Source organism: Eriocheir sinensis, chromosome 13 (genome assembly GCF_024679095.1).
Source record: "Eriocheir sinensis breed Jianghai 21 chromosome 13, ASM2467909v1, whole genome shotgun sequence".
Lineage (NCBI taxonomy): Eukaryota > Metazoa > Arthropoda > Malacostraca > Decapoda > Varunidae > Eriocheir > Eriocheir sinensis.
Genome location: NC_066521.1, coordinates 3,600,127 through 3,618,579, shown reverse-complemented (window position 1 = coordinate 3,618,579; position 18,453 = coordinate 3,600,127). Strand labels below are relative to the sequence as shown.

The following is an 18,453-nucleotide window of genomic DNA, read 5'->3' as shown; positions in this document are numbered from 1 at the left end:
GATGTACACAACAAAGAAATCAATCTTTCTTCAACAAGCGCTGAAGGACCCCTTTATCCTCATCTTCCAAGGCTTTGAGGAACTCTGTTGATGTGATGTGATGGCACTCTTCAGCAGACAGACCCGTGGAAGTGCTGGTGAGGGAGCGTGGATACCTGGGACAGAAAGGGAGGATGAGCTTTTTGTCACTGTTCAAACAAAGCTGTCTAATAAGTACTATCATGTGATACATTCATGATGTGAACTAAACAACGGAAAAAGGAAATATGTATACTTGGAAACCAGCATACCAACAAATTTGTTATAAAAAAAAAGTACCAAAAAGTTTTAAAAATTTAAGACATATGAGATATTTGGTGGTAGAAGGGCTAAGTTATTGATATGAAGTTTAAGTTGTGATTATATTAGAGTTTGAGTATTTTATGCCAAGTGCACTATGAAGAGAACATACAAACACCTATACTGTTATTCAAATGTTCTTATCTAGTAGACTGTATGTATATTAAAGTGACTAATAGTGATATCAAAATTAAAATTGCATAATACTCTATCATTATATTTGCAGTATTTAGCACCAATTTGCTAGAACATTACTACAGCTGCATTTATAACTTTGTCAAAAATTGAAAATACGAATATAAAACACTACTTCAAAATACACTGATCACTTGAATTTAAGCATTTTATAAATATTCTGAAAAGTAAAGATACTTTAATTTATCACATAAACACAATTGGAATTATTCAGGATGAAAAAAAACTAGTTAGTGACTAAATATAATTCTCCAAATAACTGAAATTCACTATCAAATTAAATCACATGTGTCAAAGAAATAATTTATCATCACCTTCAGCCATTACTGGTCCAGTGCAGAGCAAAGGCCTTTTCCAGTGACCTCTGCCTCTCTCTCCCTCTGTCTGTCTGTCTGATGTCACTTTTTTTTTTTTTTTTTACGTCTATGCCTATAGCGCCGGTAGGCTTGCTTGAGGGGCCTGGACGGTATTCGGCCCCAGCCCGTCATGGCGCAGGGAAGTGTTTTTAGTGGCACCATTTTCTCTTGGCTCATGCTGCCCATCGGAACTCCTTCTTGATTCACTTGGATGGTTTCCTCTAGAGTCCAGGTTGATGGGTGATCTTCAGGACAGCATGTGGGTAGTTTTAAGCCACTCGGCGGTGACTGAAAAATCCGAGGTGGTAGCGTGGGGATTCGAACTCGCATCGTCCATCACGTGGTGAATGTGGGCCCAGCACACTACCACTCAGCCACTGGCTAACCTATATTCCATCATGCTATGGCTCATACTCTAATTTCATCATTCCATCAGTCTTCTCTTTGCCCTGCTTCTCTTACAATATCTAGGTTGCCACTCTACTTTCATTGTCCATCTGTTATCAGTTCTACACATAATATGTCTTGCTCAAAGGTGTTTGAATCACGAGGTACCACTGTACATTTTTTGTAAAAGCATATGTGATACTTATAACATCACAAATGAAAATCAGTGAAATAACTAATAATGACAAGTAGAAATAAACAATTAAGGTCTATGTGTGCACATGAGGCTTGGCTTGGCTTCATTTTTTTTTTTTTTTGTACAGCAAAGGAGACAGCTCAAGGGTTTAAAAAAAAAAAAAAAAACAATAATGAAAAAAAAAAGCCCGCTACTTACCTAAAAAGATTAGCGAGGAGTGGCTGAAAGAGAAATCAATTTCGGGAGGAGAGGTGTCCTGATACCCTCCTCTTAAAAGAGTTCAAGTCATAGGCAGGAGGAAATACAGATGAAGAAAGATTGTTCCAGAGTTTACCAGCGTAAGGGATGAAAGAGTGAAGATGCTGGTTAACTCTTGCATAAGGGGTTTGGACAGTATAGGGATGAGCATGAGTAGAAAGTCGTGTGTGGTGAGGCTGCGGGAGGGGGGAGCCATGCAGTTAGCAAGTTCAGAAGAGCAGTCAGCGTGAAAATATCGATAGAAGACAGAGAGGCAACATGGCAGCGGAATTTAAGAGGTAGAAGACTATCAGTAGGAGAATGAGAGCTGATGAGACGAAGAGCCTTAGACACCACTCTGTCCAGAAGAGCTGTGTGAGTGGAGCCCCCCCACACGTGAGATGCATACTCCATACGAAGGCAGACAAGGCCCCTGTATTAGGATAGCAACTGTGCTGGGGAGAAGAACTGGCGGAGACGATACAGAACACCCAACCTTGAGGATGCTGATTTAGTGAGAGATTAAGAATTTGAGCTACGGACAGACTGAGGATATTTAGTGTTGAAGAAAGTGACAGCTGAGTGTTGTCGAAGAATAGGGGATAGATGTTTGAAAGATTGTGTCGAGTTGATAGGTAGAGAAATTGAGTTTTTGAGGCAATGAAGGACACAATGTTCCTTTTACCCCAATCAGAAATGATAGCAAGGTCTGAGGATAAGTTCTGCAGCCTCCAGTCTGGAGTCATGTTCACATTTCCTTGTATGTTGAAGCCAAAAAACAGAAGAAAAAACTTTATCCATCACAACAAGCCATGTAATTGAGTCTCTAAGCCTATGTAAGCATGTATTTAGGCCTAAGGTTGTCCATTAGTGTTTTTCAGATGTAGAATAATAGCAAAGGTCACGAGGAAGCAAGGGAAATATAAGAAAATGGAGGTGTCTACACGTGGGACACTCGTCCTTCTACAGAACCCACCAATATTTCCACCTGCGGGTCACTCGTCCTTCAGGGGTTAAACATTATCTTTGTTTTCTTCATGTTGATCTTCAGGCCTACTTTCAGACTATATGTGTGAAATTCCTCAACTTTTCTCTGGAAGTTTTCCTCAGACTCACTTAGTATGATCATGTCATCAATAAATTCAAGTTTTTAGGGTAGTCACCAACTTTCCTGATTCCCATGGGACTCCACTCTAATTTCTTACACACAGTCGAAACATAACATCCACGGACTTAAGTATCTGCATGGTAGCCCGTGGATATTCATGAGTCAAAGATCTGGGTACCCACTAGTTTTCTTGAGCACCTTCGTGGCCAGCCAAACCACTCACTACTCACCCCATGCCACGCCACCACCCCGCACACCTTCATTCTCGCAACTGTGGAGCTAAAGCAAGGTCATCTTGCTGGAAATTCAGAGGGTTCATGACCCCCTGCATTCCAGGTTAAAGAACTTTTACTGTACATATTAAACTTGTTACCTATTTTGCAAATTTTATCTTCATATACGTCCCATACCATTCTTCCTGCCTTCCCCAAACCCAATAACACTGATATATATTTTCAGTAGGTTTCCCTTCACTGCATCTCTTCATCAATTACCTGTAACGTCTGTTTCAATAGTTTTCATTTCTCCATTTGGACTGTAACATTCATAGTGTATTATCTTATCTTATTTCTTTTATAAAAAATTTTATATTTTCCTCCTAAATATTTACTGTGAGACAAGTGTACTGTCCTCCCTTATTTCTTTAATAAAAAAGTCCTTATATATCCCAAATATATACCACAACACAAGGCAAAGTTATTCAGTATTTATAAATTTCAGGTATCCGTTTCACTGAATTTTTTATTTTTTATTTTTAGGCCAATTATTATTATTTAATTCTATGTTAATTGGGGCTATTCCGAGATGGGTTTGTGCAATTTTCAGCGGAATTCAAAGAATAGTTTTTCAGTTTTCACAGTTTTTCCACCCTTAAAAAAAATTGGAGCTGGTCGTAAAGTTTTTATCCAATTTACATGATTTCCTAACACCGTATAAAACATTGTATTGCTTGCATTTGGAAGTCATTTTTTTATTTTTTTATAAGACATATAAAAGTCAGGAAAAAAATAATTATATAATTTTTTTCCACAAATAAAAATGCTACAAAGAAATTCATAACTGTTTGAAGATACACACTCGGCCATCAATTTAATGGACCCCAACTTAATGGATTTCGGATTTAACGGACCACAAAATCTCAACGAACAAATACCCAGCAACAGACATTCTGTCCGTTGCTGGGTAGATTTGTCTGGTGTGACACCAGCTTTAGAAACGTCAAAACCCTAAAATAATAACAATATCACAGAAAGTGATATTTTTCATCAAAAACTGCTTGCATCACCTCCCTTAAGGAGGTCGAGGAGGGAGAAACCCCCCTCCCCCCTCCCGTTATGTAGGTTAGGTTAAGTTGGGTTTAGTTAAATTTATTTGGCTCATGGTTTGTGGCGGCGGAAATACGAAGCGTGGGACGGGACATGGCGGCGGTGTGTGTGGTCTATACCTGTCAAGTCTTACGTTTTTTGCGTAAGTCTTACGTAATTTCGGTGATTTTCATGTCTTACGGCGTAAGTTGAAAATCTTAGTTTTTTTCTCCACTTGCGATGTTTTTTTTTTAATATGTTTGTTTTAAACAATTTGAAATATATTGTACACGCCATATTTAAATTCATGTGAGTGTGCTGAGTAACGGTTACTTTTCGGTTAGTGTGTGTGTGTGTGTGTGTGTGTGTGTGTGGGGAGGAGGAGGTACCTCGTGCACCCTGCTTGAGTCCGTCGGACCCATACCTGTCAAGTCTTAAGTTTTTATACACAAACTTATGGTCTCTAACGCAAAATCTTATGGCAAGACACCACAGTAGCTTGATAGGTATGATGGTCAAATTCGTGGGCCTGTGTTGCGAGAAATACCTCATTGCAAAAACAAGTCGCGCTGCTGTCCACCACGCATGCGTACGGGGGGAATACACAGCAGGAAAAACATTAATTTACCTGGTTTTGTTCAGTTAGTGTGTCCAATTCCAAGTGTGAGCAGTGAGTGAAATGAATAGACAGTATGCATGTTGAACCTCTCTCTGTGAGTTGTTTTGCGGCTGCGGCGGCGGGCAGCGGCGGGTGCAACAGCCATTGAAAAGTCAGTCATTTAATGATTTGTGACAAAAAATTATCACATTATCTCATAACACACGGAAAACTGAAAAAAAAAGTTTCATCTGCCCATGCGAGACTAGCACACTTGTAGAATTTTACCCTACACGTAAACGATATGCCCCCCCGCAAGGCCCCATTGTCAACCCTTGACCGCTGGAAAGCCAATAAAACAACACGTGTCGGCGGAGTGGAGGTGAAGGTGGAGATGGCTTCTTCTGGAGTGTTCTATGGGGCTAGTTAGGCTGTGCCTGTCGTACAGCACCAACGCAGAACAGGTCAAAAGAAGAAGAAGCGCGGTTTGTTTTGTTGGTCCTCTAGCAGAGCTCGGACAGAGAGAGCTTGAACAGGATGAGTTGTGAACACCACCTATACAGACAATGTGCAGACAACATACACAATAAAAGAACTATATACCTACGTTTATTATTAGGTTTGTCGGTATCATTTTACGTTTTTTTTTTTAACAGTAATTTTATTGTATACTGGTATTTATAGCATGTAAGTATTTTCAAGCAATGGACCACCCTTCCCCCTTTTAATCCATTAAATCAGGGCCAAGTGTATAGAGCAAAAATTTGGCTCCAAAATTTACCTATTTTTACGCTCTCTCTTTTGGTGAAAAACAGTTTTGATAAGTTCGGAACTTTTGAAGTAGTTCCGCATTATGTGCGAGCAACTTTAGAATTGAGAAAAAGCCACTTTTCTAAATTGTGATCTATATCGCTTTGTATGAACGGTGCTGGAGGCTGTATAGGTCTCAGAAAGTTTTCTGCTTAAAGTAATACTCCCAGGCATCCGGTCCCCTTCTTTTACAAGGATAATGTCTGTTCTTGATGGGGGTGTCAGGAGGTGCCAGCTCCCCCTCAACACCAGGTTCGGATGTTGTAGTGGCTGTAGAGTTTCCTCGTGTCTCTAGCTGCCTCCCCCTGGCAGCTATAGCACATTCTTTCCTCCTTAGGGCCTTCTTAGAAGGTCATGGCATGTTTTCAAGCACGAAAACTGCGAGATTTCAGCAGGGAAATGCTGTATACCCACGCGTGACAAAGGCGGGTTGATAGCTGAGATGTGTGAGGAAGCAGAGAGCACCCCACGGCTCTGACTCATGATCCAGAATTGCCAGCTAGGAATGAGCGAGTGGTGTAGAAATTTTTTTTTAAATCAGGGAAAAAAACAATTTTTTGTGATTTTTCTGCTAAGAGTACCACGTGTGTGTGCATGAGAGCTCATCGCTTCGAGACGCGCTGGCACGGTATATACGGGTAATAAAACATTTTTTCTGACCCAATTTATCTACGTACATATATGATAGTATACCATTAGAAAGGCTGTGCTTTCTATAATTCTACGGAATTTTTTCGCAGAAAACGATTTTTGGAGGTAAACTCTTGAAACGGGCTGAGTGGTAGCGTGCTGGGCCCACATTCACCACATGATGGACGACGCAGGTTCGAATTCCCACGCTACCACCTTGAATTTTTCAGTTACCGCTGAGTGGCTTAAAACTACCCACATGCTGTCCTGAAGACCACCCATCAACCCGAACTCTAGAGGAAATGGTCCAAGTGAATCAAGGAGTTCCGGGGGGCAGCATGAGCCAAGAGAAGATGGCACCACTATAAACACTTGCCTGCGCCATGACGGGCTGGGGCCGACTACCATCCTGGCCCCTCAAGCAAGCCTACAGGCATTATAGGCGTACATGTAAAAAAAAAAAAAAAAAAAAAAAAAAAAAAAAAAAAAAAACCGATGTCAGCGTCCGACGGCGTCACCATTAGTCCTCTTCTTAACCCCTTAATCCTCTTCTATTTCCTCTTAATCCTCTTAAGAGGAAATGGAAGAGGACTAAGAGGAACTTAGAGGAGGATTGAGAGGTTTAGAAGAGGATTAATCCTCTTCCATTTCCTCTTGACCCTTTCCATACTGTGACGCCGACATCTGCGGCACAGATGGAAAGGGTTAACAATAAACAAACCCAGCTCAACATGAAAGAGGTAATACTCACTTAGCTGCGTGAGCACCAGAGGCAATGCGGTTTAGTGAGGTGTAGATCCTTTGGCACTCCTCTTCATTCACTTCTGAGGCTTCTCCGTGTTTGAAAGCTTCTGTCACACGTTTCCGAATGTGCTCCCCAAGGTCTCTGCCAAATACAAATAATTTGATCCTTTAGGAAGAAACCATTTGTGCTCCCTGATCACATCTCATAATAGCCATAATTATTTATAATACTGCTTTGCCTCACAGCTGCCATTGCCATTAACGTAATTTATGAAGGCATCAAAACATTCTGAAATGAAATGCATTTTACAGATTCACCTTTACCCTTTTCAATACTTTTCTCTCCTCTGTTGAGAGAAGCTGCTAACCTGAATCCAATCACTTTCCTTTGAGCCACTACTCCACCCCTTTACACTTACGTTGGTCTCTCTTGATTGATGATGATGCTTAAGGAGCGGACGCCGTTAATACTTCAAAAAAATCAGAAAAATTGAAAAAATTCACATGTCTTTGTACATGCCTCGGCTAGCTTGTGGCAAAATATAATGAAGAAATAAGCACTGCCGTCTCATCTATCTCTAAGGCTGAACTCTTCACTCAAACTTTCTGTAACAACTCCACTCTGGACGATTCTGGGCATATTCCTCCTACTCATCTGACTCTTCCATGCCTGTTATTAATATTCTTAAGAATGATGTTTTCTATGCCCTATCTAGCCTCAACTCTCAGAAGGCTTATGGACCTGATGGAGTGCCACCTATTGTCCTTAAAAACTATGCTTCCATGCTGACACCCTGCTTGGTCAAACTCTTTCGCCTCTCCCTGTCAATATCTACCTTTCCTTCCTGCTGGTAGTATGCCTTCGTACAGCCTGTGCCTAAGAAGGGTGACTGTTCCAATCCCTCTAACTACCACCCTATAGCTTTACTTCCTGTCTATCTAAAGCTTTTGAATCAATCCTTAACCGGAAGATTCAAAAGCACCTTTCCACTTCTAACCTTCTATCTGATCGCCAATATGGATTCCGCAAGGGGCGTTCTACTGGCGGTCTTCTTGCTCTCTTAAGTGATTCTTGGTCATCCTCTCTTAGCCGTTTCAGTGAAACTTTCGCAGTTGCGCTAGACATATCGAAACCTTTCGACAGAGTCTGGCACAAGTCTTTGCTTTCTAAACTGCCCTCTTTCGGATTCTATCCCTCTCTCTGTTCCTTTATCTCCAGTTTCCTTTCTGGCCATTCTATCTCTGCTGTGGTAGACGGTCACTGTTCTTCTCCTAAACCTATCAACAGTGGTGTTCCACAAGGTTCTGTTCTATCACCCACTCTCTTCCTCTCATTCATCAATGATCTTTCTATAACAAACTGTCCTATCCACTCATATGCTGATGACTCCACTTTGCATTATTCAACTTCTTTCAACAGAAGACCCTCCCAACAGGAATTACATGACTCCAGACTGGAGGCTGCAGAACGCTTAACCTCAGACCTTGCTATCATTTCCGATTGGGGTAAAAGGAACCTAGTGTCCTTCAATGCCTCAAAAACCCAATTTCTCCACCTATCAACTCGACACAATCTTCCAAACAGCTATCCCCTATTCTTCAACAACACTCAGCTGTCACCATCTTCAACACTAAACATCCTCGGGCTATCCTTAACTCAAAATTTTAACTGGAAACTTCGCATCTCCTCACTCACTAAATCAGCTTCCTCGAGTTTGGGCGTTCTGTATCATCTCCGACAGTTCTTCTCCCCCGCACAGTTGCTATCCATATACAGGGGCCTTGTCCACCTCGTATGGAGTTTGCATCTCATGTGTGGGGGGGCTCCACTCACACAGCTCTGCTGGAGAGAGTGGAGTCAAAGGCTCTTCGTCTCATCAGCTCTCCTCCTCTTACTGATAGTCTTCTACCTCTTAAATTCCGCCGCCATGTTGCCTCTCTTTCTATCTTCTATCGATATTTTCACGCTGACTGCTCTTCTGAACTTGCTAACTGCATGCAACCCCCCCTCCTGTGGACCCGCCACACACGACTTTCTACTCAAGCTCATTCCTTTACTGTCCAAACCCCTTATGCAAGAGTTAACCAGCATCTTCACTCTTTCATCCCTCATGCTGGTAATCTCTGGAACAATCTTCCTTCATCTGTATTTCCTCCTGCCTACGACTTGAACTCTTTCAAGAGGAAGGTATCAGGACACCTCTCCTCTTGTAATTGACCCCTCTTTCGGCCACCTCTTTGGATTCTTTACAGGAGCAGTAAGTAGAGGCCTTTTTTTATTATTATTGTTTCCTTTTTGTGTGCCCCTGTGCTGTCTCCTTTGCTGTAAAAATAATAATAATAAAAAAAAAAATGACAGAGTTATGGCTGAATTCCCACCCTCCTACATCTTCCGCTCGTCAATTACGTTACTATAAAACACCTGCCTGCGCCATGACAGGCTGTGGCTGACTACCATCAAGGGCTCTCAGGAAAGTCTACCGGAGCTGTAGGCTGGCATGTAAAAAAAATAAAGCTATATTCAATTTCATACACAGGTGCATACATCGTCATGTTTCAGCGTAGAAATAGCCTAAAATATTACTCATTTGGAATTTTGAAGCAAACTAGCATCTGCGATGGCCTTGGAGGCAGCAGAGCTGACACATATATCAGTCACCCCGGAGGAGCCAGAGATAAGTTTCGCATGTCGGCTCAATTTCCAAGAAAAGGACACCACCAGACACACGGAGTCCTTCAAAACAACAACAAAAATGGAATTTAGTAAAGAATACCAACCGGGAAGGCATCTAGGTTCAAAGGGCGAACTCTATAAATCCGCTGATTTTAACTCCTTTTTAGAAAATGGGATTTGTTTCAGTTTTTCTGGAATTCCTTTGCCGCTATTTGACCGATTTAAATAAACAATACATCATTGGAAAGAGGAGCTAAAACGCAAGGTTTTTATCCAACGTTTTCTCTTTATTCAAGTTACAATTGTCGGAAAAAATAAATATCGTTAGATACACCAACAAAATTGAAAAAATTCTCATTATTTGAGAAAAGCAAAAATTTTAAATTTCCTTGGATGAAACTTTAGGATTCTGCTTAAAGTTTCTTTGGGAATTTTTTCAGCAGCATAGGTCATTAGATGAGAGAGAAATTGAGAGTTGAGTTTTGTTAAAAAATTATTTTATTTTTTTCCTGCTTATATGTATCAACTTATAGATCTGAAAGTAAGTGTGTATTACTTCATCATAAGCATACATTTCACATGAATATAATCAGGATCATACGCTAATAATTAAAGGTATGGCTGACACTCCCCTTCACAGATTTATGGTACTCCATGCGTGCAAAATTGCTCGTTTTTTCAAGTCTACAGATCCACATCACATGCCGAAAAAATTTAAACTAACCTAACATAATATAATAAAGGATACCTAATCTAATCTAATAAAGGGTCGAAGCCTTAACTGGGGGGCCGCGCCCCCACGATCCCCCTAACTGAGGGACTTCGCCTCCCTCGACCCCCCTTCTATTTTTCGGAAATAATTTGTTGCTGTACTGCATTCAGGGACCAAAACAGAATCCATTTTGCAAGAGGTGGCTACCCTCTCTTCAGTATTAACCAAACTGGCATCGGAGCGGGGCCTGAGGCCTCACCAACGGTGAACGGTAATACAGGAAATAGTCCCTCAGTGACAGGCTATGAGGGGCTGCCGTGCTCCTGCCGGGCGACTCACCGGTCCCCAGATTTACTTGCATCCAGCGGCCACTTCTCCAGCAGTCTCAGAAAATTCCGGTAGCTGTTCCTTGCCATGCCTCACTCAGCCTGTCACAATGAGCAGGTTACGTAGGCCATTAGGTAACGCCCCGTTGCAGCGAGACGCCGGTGATCTCTCTCTCTCTCTCTTTTGATCTTGGTCTGGGCTTCTTATGATCTATTCTATTTTTTTCTTTTTGAGCGGTTCTTTTCTTCTTCTTTTGAGCATTTTCGCTTTGTATCGCTTCTTAGGTCCTCCTTGGTTGTTCTTTGCACTTATTAATACTTCACTACTCACACTCTTTGCCTTTCTATTTTCTTTTCCTTTGTTTTCTTCACTTTAGCTTATTTCGGACTTTTTTCATCTCTTTTCTGTCCTTTTGGTTGTTTTCCACCGTTACATTCGTTCTTTTTATTTCTCTTTTTACTGCTGTGTGACATCTTCTTATCGCTTCGATCCTATATAGGTCCTTTTTTTTATCCTATCTTCTGCTTTTCAGTGGCGATACACTATATATTATCTTTCCTCGCTATAATACACTATCGCATTATAATTTTCATAGTTCAGTCCATTTGATGGGGCGAAGTATAACCTTTGTAGGTAAAACTTGCATTGCTAATAATTCATAGGGGAGGGGCGAGGAATTAAAGGTTCTCTGTATTAATTTATCTTGTTTTTCCAGATTCCGCTACGCGATACAAAGCGGAGCAGCTCCAAACAACATTGCCAGATTGTCGTACTCTGCCTCTTATGTTTGCCGATTTCCGACCCCAAAACTGCTTTCATCACCCAAATAACTGCCTTCATATATGGTTATCGTTTAAATGATTAATTCTTGGTGCTTCTTGGCCTCAGTTATGGGCCAGAAACGGGTAAATACGCGGCTCTGAGTACGGTAATCTGGCAACGGTGGCTCCAAAGAAGAAGAAGAAGAAGAGGGTGTTTGTGTGGCGCCGTTGCAGAGGCCAAGCCACGGACATCGGTGTGAGGGTGAAGGCGTCGTAGGGTCCACGTTTGTCCCCCTGAGTCCCTGTCATCCTAGGCCGCCGTCACCTGGGCACCTGCCGGCATGGAGTTCGGGCCGGACAGTGAGCCCAATGCGGTGAGTGGCGCGTGTGGAGGGGCGGGCGTGGCTGCAGGGGTGTGCAGGTCAGGCAGCCACCGGGCGAGTGACCAGGTGAGGACGCCTGGAAAGAATGGTGGAATTTGAATTTTCCCTTTGCACCTCTGAGTCCCGGGGTGAAGGGCTCCCTCCCACCGCAGGCTCAAGGGCCAATGCGACAAAGATGGGCACTGAGGCCACGCGCAGCTATAGCGTATGCCCCCAGCTTTACCCTTATCTCACTTTTGTACCTCATCCAAGGCCTGTGTCAGGAAGTTTCCGTGGACACAGCGGGGGTGTGGAGGAGTGGGGAGTAGGGATGTGAGTTTCGGTCCGAGTACTGCTTGATTTACTCGGTTCTTGGATTTGAGTGAGCACTACTTGGTTCTTGCAATTCAATTACTTGATCGTTTTAATCCCCCAAAATTATGGGGATTTAATCAATCGATTGATGATGGACTAATAAAGCAAGAATAATGGGTAAAGGTCCAGTATAACTCCGGCACCTTAATTTTGGTCTATTTTCTTTCAAACCTTCACAAAACACTTTGTATACATATAATTTATCGATAGAAAGTGGTGGACAAATGCCACCTACCCTCTACCCCCAACAAGCTTGGGGACCTATGGGAATGCGTAGTGGACCTGGTCTCATGCGTGGGCTAATTGCTAACCAAGCATTCCATCGCTAACCACCCTAAAACAGCCCCGAGCCATGAATCAAGGTCATCCGGGGCCCCGGCCCTCTCAGTCCGAGCCCTGGATGACCTTGAGTTATGGGTCAGGGCTGTTTTAGGGTGGTTAGCGATGGTACACTTGGTTAGTGATTAGCGAGCCTGAGACAATGCTGACCCTATGGAAGGCCCTGGTGCAGCCTCTGCTGGACTATTGCAGCCAGCTGTGGTCACCTCACAGGAGAGGAGAAATCCAGCAGCTGGAGGCAGTACAGAGGTCCTTCACCAAACAAATCCAAGGCATGGGAGGATTCAGGGTATTATTCTAGTGTTTGCCCATACTCACCCCTCGCAACCAAAATTGGCTAGGGGGCCATTGAGACTTCGGGGAATGCGGTGGTAAACATGAAATGCGTCGCAAATGCATAGTTTTTGAGTTATGAGGGGATGAAAAATACCCTAGATGTAGGGAAATTCCTTACAATTACTTAGATGTAGGGAAATTTCATACGTTCCGGGTTTTTTTTTACAACATACGGAAACTACGCAAGGTAATTATTGAAAATCACTCCGCACCTCGAAAATACGATATTATGCCTCCATATAGTACTTAATGGCATATTATACATACGGACGATGTGTTTACATGGCGACGCCATTGCAATATGAGCAGCGTTGCCAACGATCCGGTTAGCAATGATACGCTAGGTGAGACCAGGTCCACCACGCGTGGTTATTTTTATTTTTTTATTTTTTTGGAACACACACCTTTACCTAATACTATTTCCGATGGTACGCTTAGTTAGCTATGAGCCCACGCATTTGATGCCAGGTCCACCACGTGTGGTTATTATTTTTTTAGAACACGCACCTTTACCTAATACTATTATCGATGGTACACTTGGTTAGCGATGGTACGCTTAGTTAGCCATTAGCCCACACGTGTGAGACCAGGTCCACCACGCGTGGTTATTTTTTTTTAGAACATGCACCTTTAAAAGGGGGGGGGTCCAGAGGGGGGCGCAGCCCCCCCTTGGTTTGCAGGGGGGTCGAGGGGGGTGAAGCCCCCTCATTAGCAGGTCGTAAAGTTCGGTTGGAGTAGTTTAAATATGCTCCCCCACCCAAATACCCGAGTTCACGCAGATCCCCCAAGATCGTTGGGGGAAGGGGATTAATTCGGCTTCTTTACTTGTTAGTACTTTTTTTTTTTTTTACTATGATATATGGAGGCGTATTATCGTATTCTGGAGGCGTGGAGTAATGTCCACAATCACCTTGTATACTGGGAATACGAGCCCGTGAAGCAGATTCAAAATCCGGTCAGTAAGGATTCACGTGTTCGAACAGCTCGGGCAAGAGGTTCGAGAGCCTGCGCTTCCTGCACAAGCCGCAGTATTGTTAAAGTTGTTGGATGGATCCCAGCTAGCCAGTGGTTTTACTTGTGTCAGTGATAAACAATGAAGATACACTGTGTTTGGTGCCACGGACTCTACTTGGAGGACAGAAACCTTGCCATGAGGTGACAACCTACTAGTGAGAGGGCATGAGTGTGGTGGAGGCGGTTTATGTGAGCACATATGGCCGCCGGTGCCACGCCAGATGGTGAGATGAGCATCGTTTGGTGGGTTCACTACGCTTCTCTCCCAAAACAAGTTTGGGGATCCACTGAGTGGGTGGTTTTCATATGGGAAACACTATATTCGTCGCAAACGCTTAGTTTAGTGGTGGTGGGAGGAAAAATCCCTAAATTTAGGGAATTTCCCTAGATCTAGGGAGTTTTTATCCCCCCCCCCCCCACTAAAAAAAATACGCGAATGCGACGGATTTCTTGTCCCCCACCTGAAACCCCGCATTCCCACCAGGTCCCCAGGCTTGTATGGGGGGAAGGGGGGAGTATGGGAGTAAGGAAAGTCCCCAACGTATACTCTTGTAATCTATTCCAATATAACCTAGCGGCCGCTGCAGCTGGTCTGTTGACGAGTGTCGGGTGTGTCATTTGATGGTCAGCGTAGTGACCCCCCCCAATCCGTCCTGTGCCTCGAATTTTTGATGGACCACACCGCATGTCGAATACATATAGTATTTACACTACTCCAACCAAACTTTATAACCTAACAGCTCATGGGGGGCTTCGCCCCCCTCGACCCCCCTTTTAACAGGGGGCTTCGGCCCTCTCAACCCCCCCTGTGCTAAGGAGGGCAGCTCTGTCTGCCCAACTTGTCAGTCCTACACTTAACACTCGGCAGCCTAGAGAGTGTTATATTGAGTGTGTTGACGATCCCGTGGCCCGTCATGGCAGCTGCGAGTGTGCCCAATTCATCCCAAACCGATGACTTGACACCCCTCACTCCCACCCACGTGCAATTCTGTCAGCGAGCTACTCATCGCGGATGAATACACCTTGTCCCTGCTTCCATACTTAAGGGATTTTGGGGGGGGACCACATTTCCATTGTATGTGTCCTCCCCACCCCAAAATAAAAGCCATTTTCTCCCCATACCTCCCCAAACAAGCCTGGGAATCTACGGAGATTCTGAGTTTTGGGTGTAAGAAGGGAAATTGCTTCTTAATGTGGTTGCTAGGAGCAACCATAGTTGCTCCTAGCAACTGTGAGACGCATTACTGGGATCCACATTAATTTGAATGGGGAAATTTGTTTTGGTTTACAAGTTTTTTGGTTTGCGAGCAAAATTTCTGAACGAATTAAACTCATAAACCGAGGTATGACTATATAATAATGTGAATGTGTGTGGGATAAAGAATAGTGTTCTATCTGTATACATAATGTTATACTGGATGCAGAATTGAAAACTGAAACTTACAAAATATTCTGCTCTGACAGAAGGGGTAAAATTTTTTTGAGGAGGAGTCATATACAAGGTGAAAAAATCTTGCAGCAAATGCAAAACTAGAGGCTCTCAAAGGGAACATGTGAAGGCTACACTGCTGAAGAGTTGAACCTTGTAAATCTGCTGTATAAATTTAGGCCCCCAAATGCCACTAAAGATCAATTTGGTGATTTCACAAATAGCATCAGCAGTGCATTAGAGCACCTACCTGCCTGCCCATGACTAAAAATTTATTAATTGGGGACCTAAATTTTCCTCTTATAAACTGTGAAACACTGGAAAGGGTGAATGGAACAGCTGAGAAACAACTATTAACCCTCTCGTGCACTGTAAGTTTCCATTAAGTTTCTGTTCCACTCATCATACATATCTCAGGCCCGACCGGCCTTTTTTTGCCGCCGCGATACTCTACATTCCCAGACTTATTTTACCCTCACAGATATATCGTACCACAATAAATTTGGTATCAATGGCTTCATAAAAACTTGTACTAGAACATGCACAAATAAAAATAGAGGAAAATATATATATATATATATATATATATATATATATATATATATATATATATATATATATATATATATATATATATATATATATTTTTTTTTTTTACAGCAAAGGAGACAGTTCAAGGGCGTAAAGAAAAAAAAAAAAAAAGCCCGCTACTCACTGCTCCTGAATAGAGGTCAAAGGAGTGTCCAAAAAGAGAGGTCAATTTCGGGAGGAGAGGTGTCCTGATACCCTCCTCTTGAAAGAGTTCAAATCATAGGCAGGAGAAAATACAGATGAAGGAAGATTGTTCCAGAGTTTACCAGCGTGAGGGATGAAAGAGTGAAGATGCTGGTTGACTCTTGCATAAGGGGTTTGGACAGTATAGGGATGAGCATGAGTAGAAAGTCGTGTGCAGCGGGGCCGCGGGAGGGGAGGAGGCATGCAGTTAGCAAGTTCAGAAGAGCAGTTAGCATGAAAATATCAATAGAAGATAGAAAGAGAGGCAACATGGCGGCAGAATTTGAGAGGTAGAAGACTATCAGTATGAGGACTCCACTCTGTCAAGAGCTGTGTGAGTGGACCCCCCCCCACACTCCATACGAGGGCAGACAAGGCTCTTGTAAATGGATAGAAACTGTGCGGGGGAGAAGAACTGGCGGAGACGGTACAGAATGCCCAGCCTAGAGGAAGCTGATTTAGTAAGAGATGAAATATGAAGTTTCCAGTTGAGATTTTGAGTTAAGGATAGACCGTGAATGTTTAGTGTTGAAGAAGGTGATAGCTGGGTGTTGTCAAAGAATAGGGGATAGTTGTTTGGAAGATTGTGTCGAGCGGATAGGTGGAGAAACTGTGTTTTTGAGGCGTTGCAGGACACCAGGTTCCTCTTGCCCCAGTCGGAAATAATAGTAAGGTCTGAGGCTAAGCGTTCTGTTGCCTCCAGCCTTGAATCGTTAAGCTCCTGTGGAGTGGGTCTTCTATTAAAAGAAGTTGAGTAATGCAGAGTGGAGTCATCGCCGTAAGAATGGATAGGACAGTTCGTTTTGGAAAGATCATCAATGAACAACAAAAAGAGAGTGGGAGATAGGACAGAGCCCTGCTGGACACCACTGGAAGAACAGTGACCGTCTACCACAGCAGAAATAGAACGGTCAGAAAGGAAACTGGAGATAAAGGTACAGAGAGAGGGATAGAAACCATAGGAGGGTAGTTTGGAAAGCAAAGATTTGTGCCAGACCCTATCAAAAGCTTTTGATATGTCCAGTGCAATAGCAATAGATATACATATATACAGTCATCCCTTGGATTGGGTATTTTATTTTCGGACTTTGGAGCGATCCATGCGAAACATAAGCACTATAACCCTATGGGAAAATATGCATTGGAAGTCACCTCTGACCGTCATATAAAACATGTTTTTTCGTTTTTTAATGACTGAAATGAGACAAGACCTTGTTAGACAACAGCCCAATTATAAGTATCCCAATCTGGCAACACTGAAGTGTGAATTTTTTTTAGGATAATGATTGCCCTCTCTCCCTCCCCTCTCTCCCTCCCTCCTCTCCTCTCCCCCTCCCTCTCCCCTCCTCCTCTCCTCCTCCCTCCCTCCTCTCTGCGTTCCTGCATCTCGTCCTCTCATCCTTCAAGGGGGGTATATGCGTATCGCATAGGGGGGGGGTCAGCGAAGTTGACAGATCTGTCGGTTGGCGATGGGTGGCGTGAGGTGACTGTATATATATATATAATATATATATATATATATATATATATATATATATATATATATATATATATATATATATATATATATATATATATATATATATATATATATATATATATATATATATATATATATATATATATACATAAACAATACAACCTTGTTTCAAGTGTCCGTATAGAGTATTGTAGACAATAAATCCGAAGTACCAACTCTTCCCCACTTACTAGCTCGAAATTTTGTGGGCCAACTTTTTTAGCCGAATATATGTTTCGAAGCGGGATTTAGTGAGAATTCTTATGGTATCCTCAAAATCCTCATACGCCTATTAGTTCCCGAGTTACACCGAGAAAACTGTATTTTTTCCCTCCCGTCAGAGTAGGCTAACAAATAAAAATCGCTCAAAGCTCCTCATCTACGCTCCTTAGAAAGGTTGCCATATGTTACCATTAAGAAACTTACCCCAACAAATGACGCTCCCAGATTTGATGCACTTTCACCGAAAACTTGATTTTTAATCAATTTTTTAAAGTTTTATGACGCATTTCGCATCATCGTGCGCCAGGTCCCCTGTTTTATTATTATTTTTTATTTTTTATTTATTTATTTATTTATTTTTTATGTCACAGCCTATTGCACAGGTAGGCTTCTTCCCGGTGAATCCTGATGGTTGGCCCAAGGCTTCTTCCTGGTGGGGCCTGATGGTTGGCCCAGCCCGTTCTGGCGCAGGCGTATGTTTTATAGTGGCGCCATCTTGGAGAGATCATCTAGAGCCCAGGTTGATGGGTGGTCTTCAGGCCAGCATGTGGGTAGTCTTAGGCCACTCGGCGGTGACTGTAAAACCTCAGCTGTGCAGCGGCCAGGATTTGAACCCGCGTCCCTCCTGGAGCTCCTGAACGCGGGGCTGTCACGCTAACCACTCAGCCACCGCCTCCCCATTTTACCCTTTGATGACGCGAAATG

At 42.8% G+C, this 18,453-nt stretch overlaps 2 protein-coding genes across 4 annotated transcripts in view; one reads left to right on the top strand and one right to left on the bottom strand.

Annotated features, from left to right (window-relative positions):
• Nucleotides 1-6: 6 nt before the first annotated feature.
• Nucleotides 7-10,779, bottom strand: LOC126997887 (ubiquinol-cytochrome-c reductase complex assembly factor 2-like). Its single transcript, XM_050859108.1, has 3 exons — nt 10,630-10,779; nt 6,912-7,046; nt 7-155 (listed from the first exon to the last, which is right to left on the bottom strand). The coding sequence occupies exons 1-3, from the start codon at nt 10,704-10,706 to the stop codon at nt 20-22; spliced, it is 348 nt and encodes a 115-aa protein (XP_050715065.1). The 5' UTR covers nt 10,707-10,779; the 3' UTR covers nt 7-19.
• The window catches only part of LOC126997883 (nuclear pore complex protein Nup214-like), a 109,533-nt gene continuing 101,682 nt past the window's right edge, over nt 10,603-18,453 (top strand). For 2 of the 3 annotated variants that reach the window (XM_050859102.1, XM_050859100.1), the window contains exons 1-2: nt 10,603-10,751; nt 11,333-11,827. In XM_050859102.1, the coding sequence (XP_050715059.1) occupies nt 11,720-11,827 (108 nt within the window). In that variant the 5' untranslated portion in view covers nt 10,603-10,751; nt 11,333-11,719. The remainder of the gene's footprint in view (nt 10,752-11,332; nt 11,828-18,453) is intronic. The other variant, XM_050859101.1, reaches the window with a different exon arrangement.

Excerpts from the sequence above, each read along its gene's own strand:
- LOC126997887 (XM_050859108.1), bottom strand. The coding sequence starts at position 10,706 with ATGGCAAGGAACAGCTACCGGAATTTTCTGAGACTGCTGGAGAAGTGG. Across the intron at positions 7,047-10,629 it reads GCAAGTAAATCTGGGGACCG|AGACCTTGGGGAGCACATTC; the intron begins GTGAGTCGCCCG and ends TGTATTTGGCAG. Across the intron at positions 156-6,911 it reads TCTGGTGCTCACGCAGCTAA|GTATCCACGCTCCCTCACCA; the intron begins GTGAGTATTACC and ends TTTCTGTCCCAG.